A 22,365-nucleotide genomic window follows, 5' to 3' on the forward strand; every position below is an offset into this window, starting at 1 on the left:
ACAGAACGCAGAAAACTAATGCTCATCTTTAAATAATTTAAAAGTCTCATTACTTTAATCTGTAATGATTAAGAAACCTAAAGCAATTTCTTTTATAAGCCTTACAAAACTCCACATGGCAGTGGGAAGACTTGCCCTTGATCACTAATTGCACCAATAAAGTTAAGATTTGTAGCAATGAGATGCACTGAAAGCTGTTAACCCCCCCCCACAATATAGTTTATGAAGTTAATTAAAAATAATTCAGCCCAAGACATCTGGTTGTAATGCACAATGGTATAATTCGGTACTAGAGCTACTAAATTAATACCTAATCTTGAAACCCTTGCTCAGACAAATAGCCCCAATTAATTCTCCAACTATACAATGACAAAGCAATCGTTTTAATGACTAGGCATACAAATTGACCCTAATTACAAGATCAACTGTGAAAAGTGAGTGAAAGTTCATAAAATGTCAAAATACTTATACTTTTTTTCCCAATCACTTTGTTATTCATAAAAGGGAGAGAGAGACTGAATTAGTACAAACAAAATGGCTTACCAATATAATTCAAGGCCTGTATTAAGATCATGCCTGGTAAACAAGAAAAGCCTGAGACTGGAAATCTATGGACCAAAATTGGTGTCTCAAAAATTGGGCCTAAACTGGTGGGAAAAATAATGACAGGATGCTCTATTCCCCCATCTCTCCCCTTTTGGAGGTTCTTAAAAGAAAATACTTTGGAGGAATTAAGAAGCTGGCTGCCAAAAACCATGATGAACACAGGAGAACAGGAAAGGAATAAGCTTTACCATCATGGCTGCCACCGCCACCGTCTCCTGAGACCACAGAGGATTTATCATAACACCTTTAAGTCTGTCTTGGACCAGTCTAGGGACTTCTCTCAGGATAAGGACAGTAGAGTGACCCAGATAGCCACTTCCGCTTGCTCCAGCTAAATCTCAATCACCACCTGGGACGTGAGATTTTGTCACCCTCTTAGTCCCACGCAGGAGAAAGAGAAGAAATGAGATGGAGAAGGAAAAAGACCTATCTACTCCCCTTGCCTTCTGTCTAACAAGAGCCTGGCTTCGTAGACAAGACTGTATATTGTGCAACACTGCTGTGAGCCCATGACCAAAGAGGCAACTAAATGCAATGCCCCAAACAGCCCGATGCTGGTACAAGTTTGGCAGGTTTCAGAATGACTAAAGATTGTGTGCCACGCCTGTGTTTCTCCAGCAGGGACGTCGGAAGTGAAAGACAACCACAGAAGCTGAATTTTCCATCTCTGGTGTTTTCCTTCCCCTTTTGTGTGCTTTTGTCTTGTTTTGTCTTCTAGGAAATGGGACTGGACTTTAAAAACAACATCAATAGCTCCAGCTCATCTCAACTAACGTTTTCTCTTTTTTCCCCCACCCAAAAAGGACATTACCATTTTTTACTGTCAAACAAGGGGTTTACCTTCTGAAAACTCTTTCCAACTAAAGGGAAAGGGAACAAAGGATGTTGTTAAAATAAAAGCCTTACTTAATACTTTATATTTCAAATGCTTTAACATGTTTTTACTTCTCTGCTGCATCTTTAACACAAGTTTTAAAAAAATTTCATGGCTTGTTTGCCATGACACTTAGCGGGCTGACATTTCTGTATACTAAACCCCAAGCCTTGCTTAACACTGTTTAATGTTGGACACTGACAGGATATTGTTAGCACCTCTGACTCTTTGGGCCCATATAATCCATCAAAATTAATACAACAGGACTAATTATGTGAGTAAAGGCTACAGAATCAGACGCTTAACCTTCCTCCCTCAATGCAAAAAATACAATACCTGACATTTCTTCTATTGACAGTTACATACACCTGTGAGGCAATTACTTCTAGTACAATCAACATACTGGTTCCTTTGCTAAGCAAAGATAGCCATATACTGTACCTTCAATACAACATCACCTTCCTGAATGTTGCCATCTCTTGCTGCCAAACTATCTTGGGATATTTCTTTCACAAATATGTGGCTAGCCAAGCGCAGACCATACTCTATTTAGAATAAAAAAACCAAATATGAAATCTCAGTTTAAAGAAGCAACATTTATGGATTTACAACACTGCTTTCCAGATTCACATTCAAACAAGAACCCAGTAAAAACTCAAGTGTTTTTAATACAGTAGTGTATTGAGGGTTACAGCGAACTAGTATTGTTAAGCCAGGAGCAGAGATATGGTACAATTGCCTATTATGAAATTCCCTGTTCTCTGAACAACTGTGGGAATTTTACTTGCATAATTGGCATATAGCTATTCCTTAATAACTAAGGTATGCCAATCCCGGTTTTCATATGGGCTGGCTGCCAACGGCTGCCAGTGTAGCAATTTGCATGAGTGCTACATTCCTCAATTGTTCTGTGATTATCTAAATTCTTCCTCTAACTGGCCCCTATAATCAGAATAAAGAAACTGATTTCCAGCAACAAAGATGCTGCATCCACTTCTGACTCCCAAATTTGACAAATGTTTACACAACATATATAAAAACCTAATAAGGCTGTCAAACTACTGCAAGAGGATGATTTTTTTTTTTTAATAAAGTGAAAACCTTATCCCCTCCCTTCTCTCCTCCTCTGCCAAATTTTTCCTTTTTAAAGGTCAGCAAGATTACTGACCTCATAGCACCACCCTAGTTAGAGCTAGATATTATGCGACAACTTCACCGTCCCTCACACACTGAGGTTTATCTTCAGAATGACCACCAAACCTTTCAGATCGTACTCATATTATATAGCAGTTGTGTAATTTTTTTTTTTAAATAGCCCAATGCTAAATGGAAAAAAAAGTCACACATTAACCATGATTCTATGTGTGGTGGGTATTTTTTTTTGTTTGTTTCTTTTGTTTTGTTGTGGTTTTTTTTTTTTTTTTTTTTTTTGAAGTTGGCTATTTTTCAAAAAAGCTTGATAGCAGATATACTCTCAACCTTAATTTCATGTTAAAGTTTATTCTATATACATTTTGAGTGTGTATATACTATTCAATATGTGTTTGTAAAATTTTAGTGGCTAGCAGAAGTTGGATATGCAATTACAATTCCAGTTCAATTGAAATTTGAGCGTTCCCTTCAATCAATCATTTACATTAGTACAAGAAAACATGGAGAAAAACCTAGCACTAGAAGTACAGTAATTTTAAGACCTGAAGGTAGCGCTCTAGTCTAGTTTAGTCTAATGAGCCCTTAGCAACTTAACATTCATCAATAATTCAATCTAAAATTCAACCTTTAACATTTTGGTACAAAATTACAACCAAAAATATGAAGGAGACAACAAAAAGTCATTGAGCATACCTTCATTTTTCCTGGATTTCACCAATGTTACTTTGGTAGGTTTTGCAGGCTGACTGGAAGCAACAGATCTCCTGTCTGATCTTGGTGATAAACTTCTCTCTCTGCTTCCGCTTCGGTCTCTTACCCAGCTCTTCTCATGCCTTCTGCTGACGCCTGGCCCACTGCGTGCACTTCTTGGATCATGCATTTCCTCTTCATAACTATCCTCCTCATTTTCAGATACTGGCTCAGGTTCCGGTCGGACTACTGGAATCTGAATTTTCTTCATTCTTCGAATAGTCTATAACCAGTAGCACTAATTATTTAATTTCTGGTTAAATGTAAAGTACACATTTTTTTTTAAAAGTTTTAAAATTAGGCAATGGGCCACCACAGATTTATACTGCTGTATCTAACGAAAGATGCACTAGGGACTTCAACACAGATATGAAAGGCAACATCCATATCTCAAAGGCCTTACAATCAAACATTTGGATGACTGAAGGAGAAAAACAAGGGGGATGGAGGGGACTCAGAGCCATGAAGATACCAGTTATCATGGAAGACAGCTACTATAAAAAAGCTACAGTATTGTTACATGTTATCAATTATCTTTGCAGTACTAATAAATCCATTAAAAACTCCAACAAAGTGCCAATAGTGAAAAAAAACAGCAGCAAGGCTAACCTGAAATGAGCTATTGTGAATGCAAAGTCAGGCAAACAGCTTTTCATGCTCCAGGATTGGAGGATGGAATACAAACACTGCAGAACCCAACTGGTTAGCTTCCTAATTCACTCAAAGATTGTGTTTTCCTACGCAGAGTTTTTGGATAAACCAGTGTCATAATGCATTGCAATTAAAAAAAACATTTCTTCCCCCACTTAATTGCTTTCTGCTTTTTCTCTTTCCAAATAATAATAATGAAAAAAAAAATCAAAAAAAAAATCAGATGTTCATGGATATGGTCATCTAAGAGACGAGTTAGGTATTTGACAAAAGGATTTCAAACACGTTTAAATGAGATGGCATAAATGCCTTAAAAGCATGATGCCAGCTGGGATGAGAAACAAACCCAGAAGCAGTAACTGTCAGATTTGTCATCCTGTGAACTTTCCTGTCACTATTATCTTTACATTTAACAGCCACTTTAACCTGAATTGTTCATTCAGGTATGAATGAATTTGGTTTATAAGACCAATGATACACCTGAGAAAAGTCAAACTGCAGTCCCAGTATTTTACTGCCTTCTGCTTTGTAATGTTACCGACATTTCTTCAAGCATTAGGTAAAATGCCCAATTACATATAGAAGCGTCATTCCTTGTTACCCATGTCTGAAAAATTTAAGTTTCAATAGTTATGAAATGTAAAACTAATTGTGACCATAAGCTGTGTAATATAGTAGAGATATAAAGCTGTCTTATACTTACCAATAAGTACCAAACACAAATGAGGAGGCTAATCTAGATACCACAAGATTTTGCAGTGGTAAATAAAGGGAGGGAGCAGCTACTTTACTCAAATGGCTTCTATGACCAAGGTCCATAGCTATGGAAGTAGCAAATTCATGAATTCAAGAAGAGGTGAGCTGACAGCATCGTACTTGGCCAAAACATATGGAAAACAGAGTAAGTGTATTCCATCATCTATTGGCAGCACTACTTCATCTGCATTTGAGGCTGGCAAGACGACCAAAACTAGAAGTATACTGGTCATCTTGTAAGAGGATAGTGGTCAAAGATATGTAAATTCTCTCCTCAAAAGTCAGAAAGCTAACTTGTTTTTAATTTTCAGTCCTTCGAATTCCCTCCATTTTTTAAGTTAAGTTTGTCTTTGAATATTGGATTAAAAATAAACTTCAGGTGTACTCACGTTATTAAAAGCTAACTTAAGTATGTTCTTTTCCTTAGAAATTTTGCTCTAATTTACAAATATTGTTTAAAATGATTTTGAACCAAAAACAAAACTGGGAGTAGCATTACCCTCTGCATTACGAGGACAGGGGCGTGAAAGAACATTCCAGGTCCCACAAAAAGTAGTGATTGAAAAGCCATCAGCTAGAATTCTGAACAAAAATAACCCTCTTCAAAACAGTTTGTTTCACTTGGGTAAAGTTATGTAGAAGTTAAGAGTCCAAAGTGATGTGGCCTTGATGTCGTATGTGAGACCCAAGTGCGATGTGTAGTCAGCCTGACAAAATGAATCTATACAAGATTTTCAAGAAGGGCAACACTCAGGGAGAATGCTGTCAGAACCCCCCATCCTTCTACTATCAAATACAGACTTAGGCTAGGCTAGCAGAAAAAGTTCTGCTAACACAACGCAGGAGTCCAACAGTAGCCTCAAGAAAGATGGGTTGTGGAAAGCCATCTAGGAAATCTGATTGAAGGTAAATCTGATAAAAATCCTGCTGCAGAGCAAAAGTGGACATATGCCAGAGCAAAATAATGCCACAGGGAGATTGGTCCAGGAAGGAGCTGTCTAACCAGCCTCTCAAGAAGCAATTAAGCTCCAAGGCAAGTTGCAGAAGCCCAGAATGGAAGATGGTGAACAACGAACTATAATAAGACTCAGATAAAAGACACTCTTTCCTGATATGGAGTCCTTGATCATTTTAGCTCTAAACAAACCAGTTCTACTCTACAGCAGTGCACTAAAAGCTTTATATTCTCTTTTATACAAGAGAAGGAACTCATATAATCATAGTCCAGGGAAATCCAGTTTGTGAGAGGACAGAGTTGGACGCTCTTAAAGGGTCCAAGGTAACTTCAATCCCATCTAATGTACAGTATAGGCTTTGCCCTTTAAAAGTACAGCTGTCCCTTGCGAAACCTTTGTCTTGGTCACAGTGTAACTAATGTGGTTGTTGTGCAGCTAAGCCCCAAATCCACATCCATTTTAAGATAGTAACACATCTGCATTGAACAGAAATAAAGCTAAACAGAAGGCAAAAGAAAATATGATAGATGGACTTACATTGGGTCTACATTTCTGCATTTTTCTGGCAACTGTATCCCACAGATGGCGAGACAGAGTAAAATCCATTAGTTCAGACTGATGGAACACTCCAATTTATTGTCAATTACATTAACCATTTTGCCAAATCAGCACATTAGTTTTCCTATTGCAGTCCAAGCAAAGTGATAATTGCTAACAAAATAAGAGTAACAGCTATTGCAGTGCAATATTCTATTTCCACAGAGCTGCAAGTCTGGATTATTCCCCCTTTAATTAAAGCCACAAACCAGTTATTGGAACTACTCAAAACTCTACTCATTAACATATAATCTACTGTATACTGAGTATCTTATTGACAGTAACTCTGTTTGGGTTTGAAACCTGCCAGTCTTTCAGGATTGTGATTAGGCAAACCACAGAGGGAAGAAAGCATTAGTATTGATAGTTCAAAGTTGAGTTTTATCCTGATAATCTATATCATTAGAGGGAACTAACTATGTTTGAATATTCTGCTTCAGTAGGTATACCCCTGTAAATATTTGGGAACTATAATATATTCTTCACTGTTGTTGGGTTTTATGCACAAGTACAAAAAATACTATATTTCCACTACAGATCATGCCACTTCTGTAGCAAAACCACCAGAGCCTCCACTGATTTGCTTTACAGCATTACTCTGAAACGTCAGCTTTCTAATATGAAAAGTTGTACAGCTTGGCATGCAAGTTATTTTTGACATCTGCAAACCCAGTGGATTTCCAAATTTATAAATGTATAGCACGGCAATTACTGCAAATCTGTACGAGCGTGTAAAAAAGAGCATCACAGAATGGCCAGGAAAAAAACAAGTAAAGTTTTTAAGCCCTAAAAACAAAACCACTTTCCAAAATTAAACAAATTGCCAATGTGTTTATTTTCTATTTCATTTTTTAGAAATATAAATCTGCAAAGTTTACAGAAAACCAGATTACTACCTTTCAGTAATGTCCAATTTTGTTGTTTTGCAAGTTCAAAAGCCATCTATATCATCTGAATAAGTCTGAAATTACAGGAATTAAGGTTATTATGCCTTATTTCGGCAAATGGTGTTTACTGAACACAAAGATGTGTTTGCTGGGGCTTGAATAAAGAGTGAAGACCTTCGGCACTGACTAGCATTTGAAAAGCCTGATAATGCTTGCAGAAATAAGCTGAGAAATGAACTGTCTCGGCAGCCTGGGAAAAGTCTCCTTTATAGTGAGGAGAGGAGCTTCTGTTACCTAAAGTCTTTTCTGACTGCATGCCTTGCTAATCAAAAACTATGGTTTCAAAGTTTTCAAGAGTAATTTTGGGTGTCTTACTTGACAGTTTCTCAATAATAATGTGTACAATTCCACCAACTACTGACAGTATAGGCACTTGTACTAAATTTAAGGTTTAAAACACATTCACTTACTATTTTGGCATTTTTTCCACTTTTCCTCAACTGTTGAACGGCAAACGCATGTTCCACGTTATCCATTGAGACTCCATTAACCATTGCCACACGATCATTTTCCCTAAAAAAAACCGTAATGCAATGTGTAATAAAAAAAATTTCAATGAGCTGAAAGAGAACATTAAAGAAACGGCAACAAGGAGTCCTTGTGGCACCTTAGAGACTAACAAATTTATTTAGGCATAACTTCCCGTGGGCTCTAACCCCCAAAGTTGGTTATAGTCCATGAAAGCTTATGCCGAAATAAATGTGTTAGTCTAAGGTGCCACAAGGACTCCTCGTTGTTTTTGCTGATATAGACTAACACGGCTACCCCTCTTAAAGAAACGAGTCATGGAAGAAGCCACTTGCAGTATCAGAGGACCACTGTGCAGCTATCATATCTTGAGAGCTACCACAAGATAATTAGGAAATTCATCCAAGTCAAGCATTGATATCCCAAACCTCGATGAAGTTGTAATCTCCCATAGAAGGAAAAAAAATGTAACACTTACTGTAGTAGTCCTTCTGCTGGACCTCCTTTCAGGACGTCAGAAATAACTATTGATGTTTCACCACTCTGAAAATGGGGATTATCTCTTCCTCCAGATATCGCAATGCCAAATCCAAATCCTGGAGCCTAAAACAGAACATAAGAACCATCCTCAGACACCACATTACCTTCTATATTTATACAGACCATATTGCAGTTCATACTATTTCATAAAAAATTCAGAATACCAGCATTTTAATACACATCTCAGCAAAAATAATAATATGTAATTAAGGAGTAAGAATACTTTCCTCTTCTATACCATTTTTTACCTAAGATTCTGAAAGTATTTTACAACAATTAAGTCTCATGGCATACCCTCTTACTTTACTTACAGGTCTGCTAATAGGGAACATATCACCAACCCCTAAAATGATTATGCTTCTTGAGAGGAAGACAGCAGCTGATAAAACAAGCCAGAGACTATACAACCTAAGGTCAGGAGGTAAACAACAACAACAAAAAACAAACAAACTGTACAACTGTTAAGTGCAGGGGGAAATTTGAATTGTCTATCTACATTTCCTGAAATTGAAATTTAGGCAGAACCTCAGAGTTCACACCCATACTCTTATGAAGATAGAAATGCCCATACTGAGTCAAACCAAAGGTCCTTCTAGCCCAGTATCCTGTCTTCCGAAGGTGGCCAATGCCAGGTGCCCCAGAGGAAATGAACAAGTGATCCAGTCTGACTCCCATTCCCAGCCTCTGGCAGACGGAGGCTATGGACACCATCCTGTCCATCCTGGCTAATACCCTCTGATGAACCTATCCTCCATGAACTTAGCTAGCTCTTTTCTGAACCCTGTTATTGTCTTGGCCTTCACAACATCCTCTGGCAAAGAGTTCCACAGGTTGACTGGGCATTATGTGAAAAAAATACTTCTTTGTGTTTGTTTTAAATCTGCTACCTATTAATTTCATTTGGTGACCCCTAGTTCTTGTGTTATGAGGAGTAAATAACACTTCCTTATTTACTTTCTCCACACCAGTCATTATTTTATAGACCTTTATCATATCCCCCCTTAGTTGTCTCTTTTCCAAGCTGAAAAGTCCCAGTCAAATTAGTCTCTCCTCATATGGTACCTGTTCCATACCCCTGAACCTTTTCCAATTCCAATACATCTTTTTAGAGATGGTGTGACTACATCTGCACTCAGTATTCCAGAGAACCTCAAAGTGGTTACAACTAAACGTCCCTTATCACAAAGGCTGCAACTCCAGCAAGCACAATACCCCTTAATATGCTGAGGTAACGGTTCAGTACAACCCTGCTTCCTGCAGCACTTAGGTGTTTCCTAGAGTTCTCATATTGCAGTATTCACCCAACCTGACTCTGCTTAGCTCAAGAGCGGACAGCATCAAAGCACAAGGTAGTAAGCTTCCATGCTCAATTCTTAGTAATAACAGCAGGACTACTTGTATCATTAAATACATCAAAAGCTTGTCAGCACTGGCAAGTCATCTACATGTTAACAAGAGTCACTTGCGTCAATCTTTTCCCTCTAGGGTGCTCTCCCTCTGCAGCAAGGTCAATAACTCTGAAAAGTTGTTGCTACTAGGTATTTCAAGATTTGACAATTATGCTTACAATTTCTAGTCTGCCCAGAAGTGGCAATGGTGGGAAGTACATTTTAAGTTGGTAAATCAGTTATATTTAGTAAACTGACTGCTTAGCTCTCCCTGCAAAGCATAAACATTTGTGGAAAACAAAACACTATCTTAAGTAAGTATGATATATTGCTGCAAGATTTGATTTTTCATTAAAAACTTTAAAATATTTGTTCAGTATATTTTTCATGTAATGGAAATAAAATTGTCTGGGTTCCAATCTACCTTCATTTTCCATCATAAAGTTTTACTTCTAAACTTCTCCCTTCTTTTTCAGCATAGGAAAGGACCCACTCACACGAGAGCACTGAAGATATGGATTTTTTCTCTAGCAAGCCCATTTAAAAAGCCAAACAACTAGGCTGCTATAACAAATTACCAAAGGAAGTGATGAATTCTCCATCACTTAAGTCTTTAAATCAATGGATGTCTTTCTAAAAGATATGTGCTAACTCAAGCAGGAGTTATGGCCTAGATGCAGAAATTACTGGATGAAATTCTACAGCCTGTATTATGGTCAGATTAGATCATAACAGTCACTTCTGACCTTAAAAGTCTAGGAATCCATGAAGTGAAACTATTAAGAGTATCTTGGATCAAGAACTAAAATTCAGAAAGATTAGAATTAGCCCCCTACAAGTTTTGCACCAGTGCAACTCCACTGATTTCAACAGTACTCCTTCAGATTTTACATTACTGTGTCAGCAGAACTTGGCTCATGCTTTTAATTCGGTGGGCTGAGGAAGAACAAACAAGATAGTGTGGAGACTAACCTATTTTTAGATCTGTTCTCACCTTATCCTCCTGTAAATGCATAAGCACAGAAAAAGTTTCCTTTTCTATTAATTTGATAGTCCTTCACTCAAGGGAAAAGTAGTCTTTTCATCTCTCCAAGTTTCTCCACTGTCATTACAGGTAATGCTTCAAGTTTCACAGTATTAATTCAGAAATCTAGAATTTTTTTTCCTCCAACTCCTATACAAATACATGTTACTTAACTGTGAACACTGATGGATTTAGGTGACCAGCATGAGAAGAAGGGAACAAAAGAGGTCTACCAGCTGAAACTACAAATCAGAAAATCTGATTCCAGTTCTAGCTCTCATGTAAAAACATTAATTTGGCTTACCACTTAATTAGGGCTCCAAAATCATTCCATTATAAATGTCTAATTTCAAAACACAAATTTTTCTGAAACAACATCATGAGGGCAAAAAATTTCCATTTTCCAGCTCTGCCTTCATATTAAATTTTCTTGGGAAGTCAAGCAAAATCTTATCATTTAGAGATAGTAGGGATGCGAGAAGCAGCATCACTATTTTCTGCCGTTTCAAAAAAAATTCTATCTACTCTAAGACAGAGCGAAAATAAAAGCAGAAGACATTTGAAAAACTGGATGTGGACAATTTTCAGTGGCTTTGCATAGTTTGACAAGAAACTTGCATTTATTAAGTTTATGACCATTTGGACTTTCTCCTGTACATAACTCAGTATGCGAATTTCCACTCTCTACAGGTGCATACATACAGAGCAATGTACTTTGGATGTACATTTTCAAACAAACATTCTTTTGCCAAAAAACATTAACTTAAAACCTGAACTTATTTTCTGTAAATTCAATTTTGGGTCAAACTCTAACATTATTCACTAGTTGCTTGAGTAAGGTGAACATGATTTACCCCTTTATTGTGTCAATTTCAATGATCCTAAAGAGTCAACGTTTGAAGAAAATTGGTTCCATGGTTTTAAATTTATGAACATTTAACTTCAGCAACCCCTAGAAGTACCTTTACTCTCATATACTCTCATGTACAAAAAAAAAAGACAACAACATTAGGTAGGAGTAAAGCCTCTAGTAATAAACTTTAGGGAAAAGCTTTAATAAACTTCCTGTAATTTTAAAATATTGCAAAACTGGAAAGTTCAAATAAAACTGGAGAACATGGAAAAATATGAAAGTTTCCATTTAACAACTTACTACAAGTAACTGACAGGTAAAACCCTCAGATATGATAATTTGGCCAAGAACCCTGAGAGATGGGAATACCTTAAAACTTGGAATGTTGATGACAACTGGGGACATTTTAAAATTAAGTCCACTGCAGTTTATCCACACACAAGTAACCTAATTACCAAGGTTTGAGAAGTCTGCAGCCACATGAGCCCAGCCATTGTAGAGACAGATGAGATAAAGTGGTTGTGAACTTTTCATGACTAGGAGAAAGGGGAAAGTGGAAAAAGACTTGCACTGTTTAAAACAAAAAAAAAAAAAAGGAATATTCTCTACAAGCTTTGAGCACAAAATTTAATTCCAAGTTGGAAGAAATTCACAAGATAGCCAGGGGAAGTAAGTAGAACTCCTTTTTAAGGACCTTTGCTTCTGGGTATAGAAAACCTGATGATCTCTCCGTAGGAGGAGAATTAGCTGATCTCTCTATCAGATGAACTATCAAAAGGCAGACCCAAATCTCTTATGAATTAACAAGTAGCCCACTATGTTAGGGAGTGTAATAAAGAAAGAAATACTTTTTTAGAAGCCAAAGCAGAAGATCTTTTGTGTTTCAAAGCAAAGCTTTCTCCTGTAAAAAGATTCCTAATAAAATTCAAAGAGACCTCTTAAGAGCTACCACCACTGGAGTTCAGCAAGATACTGTATTCCATGCCAGCACACTCAGACCTCTTATATGGATAGATAATCTGTTCCTGATTCTAGAACTGGTGAACTCGAAGTAACTGGATCAGGTTTGATTAGATTAGAATAAAACTAGATTAGAACACTAGAACTCACATACCTAGGTTGCAACTATTAGGATTAAGAGTGCTCTGACCCCAAAGAGAAAGCAAAATCAGAGGCATTTTGAGTCGTGTTTTCCTACAAACAAGTTCATTGGAGGTTCTCTCCCCTCTTCTTGGGAAAAAGTGAATTTACTGTGTTGCCTTTTAAAGACCACCCATATTGGGAATTTTTTATTTGGCTTAGAGAATTTGTCTTCTCTAGACTACAGCCAGCCTCCAGCAGCATCTGATGAAGGATGCATTTGGGCTACAGGCAAACTGCTGCTTAACACAGTAAGCATGAGCAAGCCCTTCCCTTCAATGTATTGAGAACAACACTATTACCTGTTGAGAGGGGGAAAAAATGCTGTGAGAAGTATATGAACTGGTCTTAACTACACAAAATTTAACTGCAACCTGGACTCGCCCGCTCTAGTGGGCTCCTCAATGAGTCTAAGGGTCATGGTCTGTCAAGAGTTCTTCAGCTGAGACTCAAAGCAGAGAGAGTATGGTCCCTGAATAAAACCAAGAATCATGAATGTCAGGGGTAATGTCAATGAGCCTCTTACGGTTCCAATGGGAAGGGCATTAGCTGAAAGTTCAGCAGTGGAGATGTCCCCTCAATGAGTCTCATAAGGATTGCATCACTGGAGCTTCACCCCAAACTTCAAGTGTTCTTGTCAATTAGATTTGTTTAAAAATAGCATTTTGTCTCTTTTCAAATGAGCTCAGTACAAATCTACAGCAATATACTGAAAACAGAACAACAGCATCTTGCAACATCTATGTAACAAAATCTTTTTAAAAAAATGTATTGAACCATTGCCATTATTTGATTTATACTTGAGCTCAATGTGCAGATACTATACTACCTCACCACATGAAAGCAGCAAGAGAATCAAAAGGATGTTATACAATTTCTAATTTGTTAAAGAATAACCAGAAAAAAGTGGATGCTTAGAGTTGGGAGAATAACTGATTTTTCAGTTTGCAGACAGTTCTGAAAGGTTAAAAAAAAAATCAATTTGGGTTAAACAAAACATGAAACATTTCAGCAAATCAGAAAGTTGACAAAAACTCATTTCTTGTCAAACAAAGCATTCGTTTTATGAGAAATGAACTGATTTGTTTAGTTAATGGACACATCTTCACATAAAAATAATAGAAATGAAGGACTAGATTCACAAAACGGCCTGTGCCCCATCTAACAACTTTCAGCCCAATTCTTAGGGCACTCACCCAGGATGTAGGAGACCCAGGTCCAATTCCCTTTTCTGCCTGATGTGGACAAGGGGTCTGAATTAATAGTCCACAACTGCTCAGCAGCAGACAGTGGTAGTGCAGAGTTAGTACACTGTATTGCCGTATAGTATTTACTACTTAAACCTTCTGACTTTTTAAAGCATAATACTGCTCTGAAAAGCAATTATGTGTAAAATGACACCTTCTTACTTAAATCCACTTCCTGCTGACTTTGACTTAACTAAATTACTACATTGTAAGTCATGAAAAAGCCAGAATAGCTCTGAGACAGTAAGAGGAATTTTACCCTAGCTTGCATGTCAGCAAATAAATCATTCACTAAATCCCATTGGAGAATGTTTACTCTTGTGATGCCTGTGCCAGAAATAACCTGACTGAGTTTGCAGGAGTGGCAGCCAGAAAACACACATTTTATTTGTAAACTGAGCATGTTTGATGTTGAAGTCACGGAGGGACTAATGCAGAACCCCACAATGTCATTTCTCATAAATGAATTGCACTTTAAAACACTGGCCTTAGTCATGATTAAGTAAGAAGCAGCCATTTACATGGCCATTTACATAATTTAAGTGCTGTACAAATGAAGACCCTGACCCTGCCACTGAATCCTTGTAAAACTCATGTGTCTATGTGAAGCCACAGTGAAGTCAATGGAGCTCCAGAGATCCACTTGGGTCCCAATCCTGCACAATATATTAAATCTCTGCACCCCCAAGAAGTACCACTCATTTTTTTAAAAAGGGGGAAATGCGGGGGAAAGGGAAGAGCAGATAAGAAACTTTCCAAGTAACACAAAGGAGATAAGGATTCGCAGACTGGCAGTGAGGAATTCCTAAAACCCGTCTGCCTCCTGACAAAATGTACTACTTTATGAGAAAATGTGTTTTATGAAGGGAGGTAAAGTTATTTTTTACAATGCAGACTTCATCACTCCAATTCTCCTTCAATAAAGCAATTACCAGCAGAGCACAAATGTGAGCCTTAAAGCACTGGTGAATGAAATTCAGTCATTGAGGAATTCTGAACCTTCACTGAACCACACACTTTACGACTCAAAGTACTGGTGCTTTCCCTTTACCTCTCAAATGGTTGCTTATTATAGTATATGCTGAGTGGTTCTTATGACCAAGTATTTCTTTTTACAATGCACATTACTTTTACTAGGATCATCAAAATTAAAATTAAACTAGAAATGAAAAAATGTACATATGGTATGTTCTATCATACATTTATGTGGAGTTTATTTCCTAACTTATTCAATTTTTCAGCCATTACTGTGAATTAGCCAGGTTCCACTGTAGTTCTGAGTACTTAATCACTAAGGTGTAGTGCCATCCAGTGTTATATTGAAAAATATTTTTGTTTGAGAAGTACGTTTGAACATTTTAGGCCTTGTCTGTATAGTTGAAACTGTGCTAGCTATAGCCTTATTTAAATATGGTTCTCTGACTGATTCAGACAAATTTTATGTTAGGAAAGTTATGCTGCATAGTATTGCCTCACCCTCAAAGTAACTTCTAAAACAAATAAGGGAAACAACTGTGCTATCATTTCCTGTAACAGACATGGCATCTAAAAATTGCCCACAGCAAAGCTTCTAGAAGCAACAAGTCCTTGCCAGTCACCATCTTTCCTCTGTGAAGTCAGAGGAGTTGAATATCAGTGGAGTTCAGAGAGTTTTAAAAGAACCACAACCTAAATGAAGATATTTGTTCCCCATCAAGAAGGGCACTGAGGTTAAATACATTAAAGACTGTAAAACGTTGAGATACTATGATAGCGGGGGCTATAAAAGTATCTTTGATAGACACATGTATGAATCAATTTAAAATAAACTGGCAAATTTTTTCCCCTGCCACATCTGTTGCCCACTTATATAAACAAGCCATCTTTTGTCACTAAGAAGTATCGAACCAAACTCCACTACCAAAGTCCACATGGAGTTATGAAAATACATAAAGCTAAAAATCACACTGTGAAATCAGTCTGTTCTACTGCCTTACTTGGCTTCACTCCATAATACATATATTAATAGCATTTAGGTCTTATAGGCAAGCATATGGACAAAATCATGGCAATTCTGAGGAACTGTGCCAGCAGACTAAATATTTCTTGGAGAAATACAATGAGCAGCCAATCTAGTGTGGAAAGGGGGTGTCTCCAGTTTGATCCATCTCTGCAGCACCTCCCTCTGTGCTGCATCTGAATAATTCAATACTAACTTGCTGCTCTCAGTTGTTTCAGGATGAGCAAATTCCAGAGGGGCTCCTTTAGTCCGCTACTCCTGTGAAGGGAAATTTGAATCTTGAAGGCCAACACATCAGAGACTAGATGGATGGAATCTGCAGCAGGTCTATATAGTCTGGACTCATGGAACTACTGAGAGGGCAAGTAAGTCATGCAATTATATCCCTATAACTTCTGGGGAGGTGTTTTTCCCCTACATCATTGTTTTAATGCTCTGAAGTTTGATAGCTGTGCCTAGGTAAAAAATTAGCCTCTTATATGCCTGTATTGTAAGGTTATATGGTAGCCACCTCTTCTACTTGATAGCTACTGAGTTGCTGAAAGTGAACAAACCACCATAAAAAAACCTTCTAAAAGCTACCTCTTCCTTCACATCTCCATCCCAAATAGTGACCGGTTTAATATTTTTAAACAAAACCAAAAATCCCACATTAACAATTGGAGGGGCTTGCATTTGGTGTTTAGTACAAGCTAAGTTCTTGCTATCAGTGTTAAACCTTGTAGTTTACAACAGGACAACAAGACCATCAACTATTCAACATGTAGATGTAGCTATACATTTGTAGTGGCTAGAACAGTAAGCACACATGACAGAACCATAGACATGGGAGAATGTCATTCTGGAAAATGGGAAGTGTCCAACAACATTAACATTGTGCAGAAAAACACATACTAAAATGGTACTTTGATACCAAGCAGGAAAATTATGAAGTTTTATATATTTAGTATAGTACTGTTGCTCTCTTAATGAAAATAGAGGCCTTGTTGAAACAATATATCGCTTTGCAAAATTCCAGTATACAACTATTTCCAAAAAGGCAGCAGCTCCTCTGGGTCTTTTGCTAAATACAACTTTTGGAAGGCCAGCACCTGCACTTCATTGCACCGTAGTGTATAATGAAAGCTAAATTCAGAGGTGCATAAAAACAGCACTCTGCCTTGCATGACTGCCTTCATGTATGTCACTCAGTATTACTTTAAATGTTCGCAGCTATTGACAGTGCGCCAGACAAGAAAACTGAAGGAAGCTCACTATGGGTTTGTTTCATGGGGAATGATTTAAAATATGAATTCACTCATGACCTCACACAGGATTTGAACCCAAACCCCAAGAAGTAAAGATCACCTTACCTTATCACATTCAACTAACTGGAATATTTTTATTTTTTGAAACAAGAACTAAATGAAAAGTTATAGACAGAGCACTGCAAAATTAAGTCCTGCATATCCACAGCAATGAAAGTGACAACGCAAACTTAATCAAATTGCTGTGCCAATGTGCCTTGAACATTCTGAGAGAAATCCATCTCTAGGCCTGAAAGGGCAGTTCACTCTATTTTTCACTCTGTGGTAAGACTGCCAAAAAGGGTCCAACATATTATGTAAGCTAGACCACTCGGATACCCTGACACCCCAATATTCACCGCTGTCATGTAATTAAGATATGTTTTGTACAAAGTATGTCCTGTGAGGTATCATTCGAAAAGTCAATCTACTAGACATTAATATCTTGTTGGATTGTATGTTTTATCATCATATGTGACATTATGAAGATTGGCAATGTGTGTGTTACTGAAACATAATGTGAGTTGAAAAAAAACAAACATTCACAAGCATCCTTTCAGGTACAACAATAAAAAGGCCAAAAAATGTTAATGGCTTACTGGGGAAATGCACATAAGCACAACAATGACCCCAGGAACTGTGTACAATAGAAACCTCTCAGATATAGCCCTACAGAATGGGAACTGTTTGATCCAGGAGACAGCAAAAGAGCTTTCCAGCAAGTGGGAAGAAGATATAAAAAGGAGGACAAAGGCATCATGAGGATACCTCACGCTCCCTGTAACAACACACCTGGAAATACCTGAGGGGCAAGGACTGAACTGTGGGAAGTGATGGTCCCAGGCTAAAAGGATTCTTAGTCTGTGTATGAAAACCTGGGAAAGCCAAGGCAACTTGTGCCTTAAGAATCTGCCAGCATGTTTATCACTCAGGGTGAGAATTTGCTAATTTATATCCTATCTAGTGTGTTAAACTCAGTTTGTGGTTTTTGTTTATTTACTAAGGTAATCTGCTTTGATCCATTTGCTATCCCTTATAATCATTTAAAATCTATCTTATGTAGTTAATAAATTTGTTTTTGGTTATTCTGAAACCAGTTTGTTGAATTCATAACTATGGCAGGGGGGAGAGGAGAAAGAAAGCTGTGCACGTCTTCCTCCACATTGAGGGAGGGGGTGGATTTCATGAGCTTATGCTGTACAGATTCCTGTGCAGCGCAAGACAATACAATTTTAGACTTACACTCGAGAGGGGGCATGCACTTGAGTATTGGTCAATTCCAGAGCTGAGTCTTTCCACACAGAGCTGATCTCAGTGTCAGTGTCTTTCTGCAGCTGGGTGTGGCCTTACCAGTGTGTGTGCTGGAGGAGACTTGAGGGCCTGACTCAGCAGGGCAATGTGAGAGAACCCAGACTGGCAGAACCAGCGGGCTCAGGATACCCCAATACATCAGGTGGACCTCCAGAGGGGGCAGTGGGCAACCTGTCACATACAATATCAGATGTTCACAACTTTCCATCACTACCAGCTTGAGCAAGATATGAACTAGTGATCAAGAGGCACAGACAGATATATCTATATCATAGGGCAGCCCCTTCCTGGGACAACCTCCAGCTGTAGGGCTGCTGCTGAACAAGTGCACCTGCATCAGTTTCCCTCCTTCAGAGTCCTCACTAATTCCACACCAGGCTCTTTCTGCTCCTTACCACTACTTTTTGCATGCAGTTTATTACAAAAATGTATGGCAAAACAGTCCATAACAAAAGTCCCAAAACAGTCTCTCAGAGCGAATGTATACAGTTTTTAAAATCTACATCCTCTAGTCCCTATATGCCCTACATAGGGCACTCCAGCATCATCCACCGTACCTGGGCTCTTCATTCGTGCTCTCCTGACCTTTTAGCAGGACAGTCACCTCAGCCCTTCTAGCTAGAGTGCAATCCCATTTTTCCTAGTTGGAAACCCCATAACTTCTATGCTGGAAGTTCACCCTCCCCTGGCTCCAACTTTCCACAGAGATGTCAATGGTTAAGCCCCTCCACTAGCTTTAAGCTCTCTCCAGCCCTCGGCTTTGGCTCCCCATGATAAAAAAGTCAGCAGATGACTCTTGCTGCTGCTCTCTGGTCTTCAGCCTCTGAGCCCTGGCTCTCCGGCTTGGGGTAGTCAACTGGCAAACTCCTCTTGCTGATCTCTTGCCTTCAGCCTTTCCCCAGGACCCACCTACAGCTTCTTTCTGGTCTCAGGCAGCTCTCACCTGCCAATCTCACTCCCAACCAGCTCTGACCTGCCCTTTTCTTGACTGCCTCAGGTCTGGTCTACCTTAGAATTTACATCGACCTAGCTACGTCGCTATGGGGTGTAAAAACATGTATTTCAGTGGGTGACATAATTAAGCTGACCTAACTCCTACTGTAGATGTAGCGAAGTCAATGGAGAAATTCTTCTGTTGCCCTAGCTATCACCCTTCCATTGACTCAGACATAGGTTAGGGATTTGTTACAGCAGTGAATGGGTGAGATTCTGTGGCCTGCATTGTGCAGGAGGTCAAACTAGATGATCATAATGGTCCCTTCTGACCTTAAAAAGTCTATGAGTCTATGAAAGAAGAATCTATGCTGTGGTGCTACAGCAGCATAGCTGGGGCTGTGCTGCTATAGCACTTGTAATGTAGACACTGCTTCGGTCCGTACGCTAAGAAGGTTCTGACTAACCAGGGCTGTCCCAGCTCTAGGGCCCAGGAGCCCTCTTTTAAGCCCACTTGGGAGTCAGCTGATAAGTCACAGGCACACGGTCTTCTTCCCTCTTAAAGGGCTAGTACCACCCTCTAACAATTTCATCATCATTTTATTAATCTATTTAGGAAGTTAACACGTTTCAGTACTATGGTCCATACACACTCCCAACTTCACATGTTTTCCCATGAACTTACTACTCAGGTCTAATTTATCAATTTGTGTCTACTGCCTCTTTCTGTCCTTCTCTCTTTATTTCTTGACTTTAGTATCTTTTCCACTTTAACAACTGTTTTCTATAGGTCCTTTTCCATCTCACCTTCACAATCTCCCCCAGAGGTTCAGAACACATTCTGTAGATTAGCAGCAGTGTAACAAAGCAATCAAATTTAAGAAACAAAAGTTTAGAACTAGTCTTGACCCTATGATGCTGCTTTGGAAGACGATTACTTCTCAGCTGTAGAGCAGACTGAAGCAAGAGTTAGCCAGCCTGATGTATACATGTAATCCTAATATGCATACTTTATCCAGAGGCAAACCCAATGTCTTGAAAAGTATGTATGTGCGGTGAACGGTGTACTATAAACCCTTAATTAGTACAGGATGGTGGGAATCCATTAGAACATATTAGTGCCAGAGAAAGGTTCAAAGGTTTGGTTTGTTTTTTTTTTACTTGAAAGATTTACATTATCAATGCTGATATTAGATAAAATATTGCATTAGTGAATTGCTTAATGTCACAGCATTAAAAGAATGTAATCAAAATGTGTGTTACAATTGATACTGAAGTCCAATCAATCAATTTAAAACTTACATGGAATTAAGTCATTTTGTTATTAATGATGTGTAAACTTGTTAATTATGTGTATAATGTAGTAGCAAACATTTACATTGTGTATATCCCTGTAACTAAATAACCTACCAAACGAGGAAGAAGCCTTGTGGAACGTAACAAAGAAATTTAACAGAAAAGTGCTAATTTCAAAGCAAGGGGTCAGTTTGTGTGATGGGGCCATGGATCAGCCTTCCCATCGCACTCCCCATGCCAGTAGCTGGCCCAAGCCAAGGAATCTAATGATCCAACCAGACGACCAAATTCAGTGATGAATCCTGGTCACGTGCCGCCTGAGGTATGTTACGCATGTGCTAAGACGACTGTGTGTGATAACTGGAGGTCAAAGACTCAAAATGCATTCTTTACTCTCCAGCATCAACAGAAAAGCCCATCTGGGTAGTGACACTGTCAACTTGTTTTCTGAAGAAGCTCTAACTATGGATTCAAGGAAAGATCCTGGATCTCTGGACTCTTACAGGGAAGTGTACCAGACGCTAAGCAGAGTTGCCCAGAGACAAAGACTTTTGAGAAACTGGCAGTTTATAACTTCACTGCCACTATTTGGAATTGCAAACTGACTCACCTGTACATATATTTTTACCTGCTTTAACCTCTCAATAACTCTTATTTCCTTTTCTTAGATAATAAATCTTTAGTTAGTTTAGTATATAATTGGCTACCAGCATTCTCTTTGGTGTAAGATCTAGAGCAATGGTCCCCAACGCGGTGCCCTCGGGCACCATGGCGCCTGCCAGGGCATCTATGGGGACCTGCGTACTGTCCGGCCGACGAGCATCTGCCGAAATGCCGCCAAGAAGCAGCCTTATCCAAAAGGTTGCACCGCCGAAATGCCACTGATTTTTGGCGGCATTTTGCTGGCGATGCCTCTGGATGATCCTGCTTGTCAGCGGCATTTCAGCAGCGACGCCTACTGATATTGCCGCTTCTCAGCATTTTGGCGGATGCTCGTCCACTGGCCACAGCCCTCGGTGGCTCGTCGTCTCACACCTGCCACATGAAAAAGGTTGAGGACCACTGATCTAGAGTATCAATTGATCTGGAGTAAGTGACTGGTCTCTTGGAACTTGGAGCAACCTAATGTGGCGTGGTTTTTGGTTTAAGTGACCAGTGGCTCCCCGGGCCACCCCACGCGTGCGCGGCCCCAGGTGGGGGCTGCGGGTCCTTCATGCCGTGACGCGCGCAGGCTCCAGCAAATCCTCCTCACACGTGAGCGGCGGCCTGCGATGTGGAACCCTCCGACGGCCCCGCTTTTGAGGGAGCCCAGGGGAGGGGGAGAGAGAAGATGGCGGAGGTCTCGGCAGCGGCCGCCGTGTCCCAGCATCGCTTCTTCTGCCACAGCTGCAAGGGGGAGGTCAGCCCCAAGCTGCCGGAGTACATCATAAAAGTCCAGTTTGTGTGAGTGGCAAGATAGACTGGGGAGTCTAAGGGGACTGTCTGTGAAGCCATGGTAAGACTGGTATTGTGATCCAGGAGTTCACATCTGTCACTGGGGTGGTGAAACGTAAGTATAGAACACACTACCAGCACAAGGTGTTTTTGTCCT

The 22,365-nt window shown here is 39.1% G+C and overlaps 1 protein-coding gene across 9 annotated transcripts in view; it reads right to left on the reverse strand.

Annotated features, from left to right (window-relative positions):
• TJP1 (tight junction protein 1) overlaps positions 1-22,365 on the reverse strand; it is a 308,887-nt gene that overhangs the window by 75,980 nt on the left and 210,542 nt on the right. For all 9 annotated transcript variants that reach the window (XM_075069579.1, XM_032779736.2, XM_032779749.2 and 6 more), the window contains 4 exons: positions 8,236-8,360; positions 7,700-7,802; positions 3,326-3,605; positions 1,922-2,025 (listed from right to left, as the gene is read on the reverse strand). In XM_075069579.1, the coding sequence (XP_074925680.1) occupies positions 1,922-2,025; positions 3,326-3,605; positions 7,700-7,802; positions 8,236-8,360 (612 nt within the window). The remainder of the gene's footprint in view (positions 1-1,921; positions 2,026-3,325; positions 3,606-7,699; positions 7,803-8,235; positions 8,361-22,365) is intronic.

The sequence above is a fragment of the Chelonoidis abingdonii genome, chromosome 9 (assembly GCF_003597395.2).
Source record: "Chelonoidis abingdonii isolate Lonesome George chromosome 9, CheloAbing_2.0, whole genome shotgun sequence".
In the NCBI taxonomy this organism is placed as follows: Eukaryota; Metazoa; Chordata; order Testudines; family Testudinidae; genus Chelonoidis; species Chelonoidis abingdonii.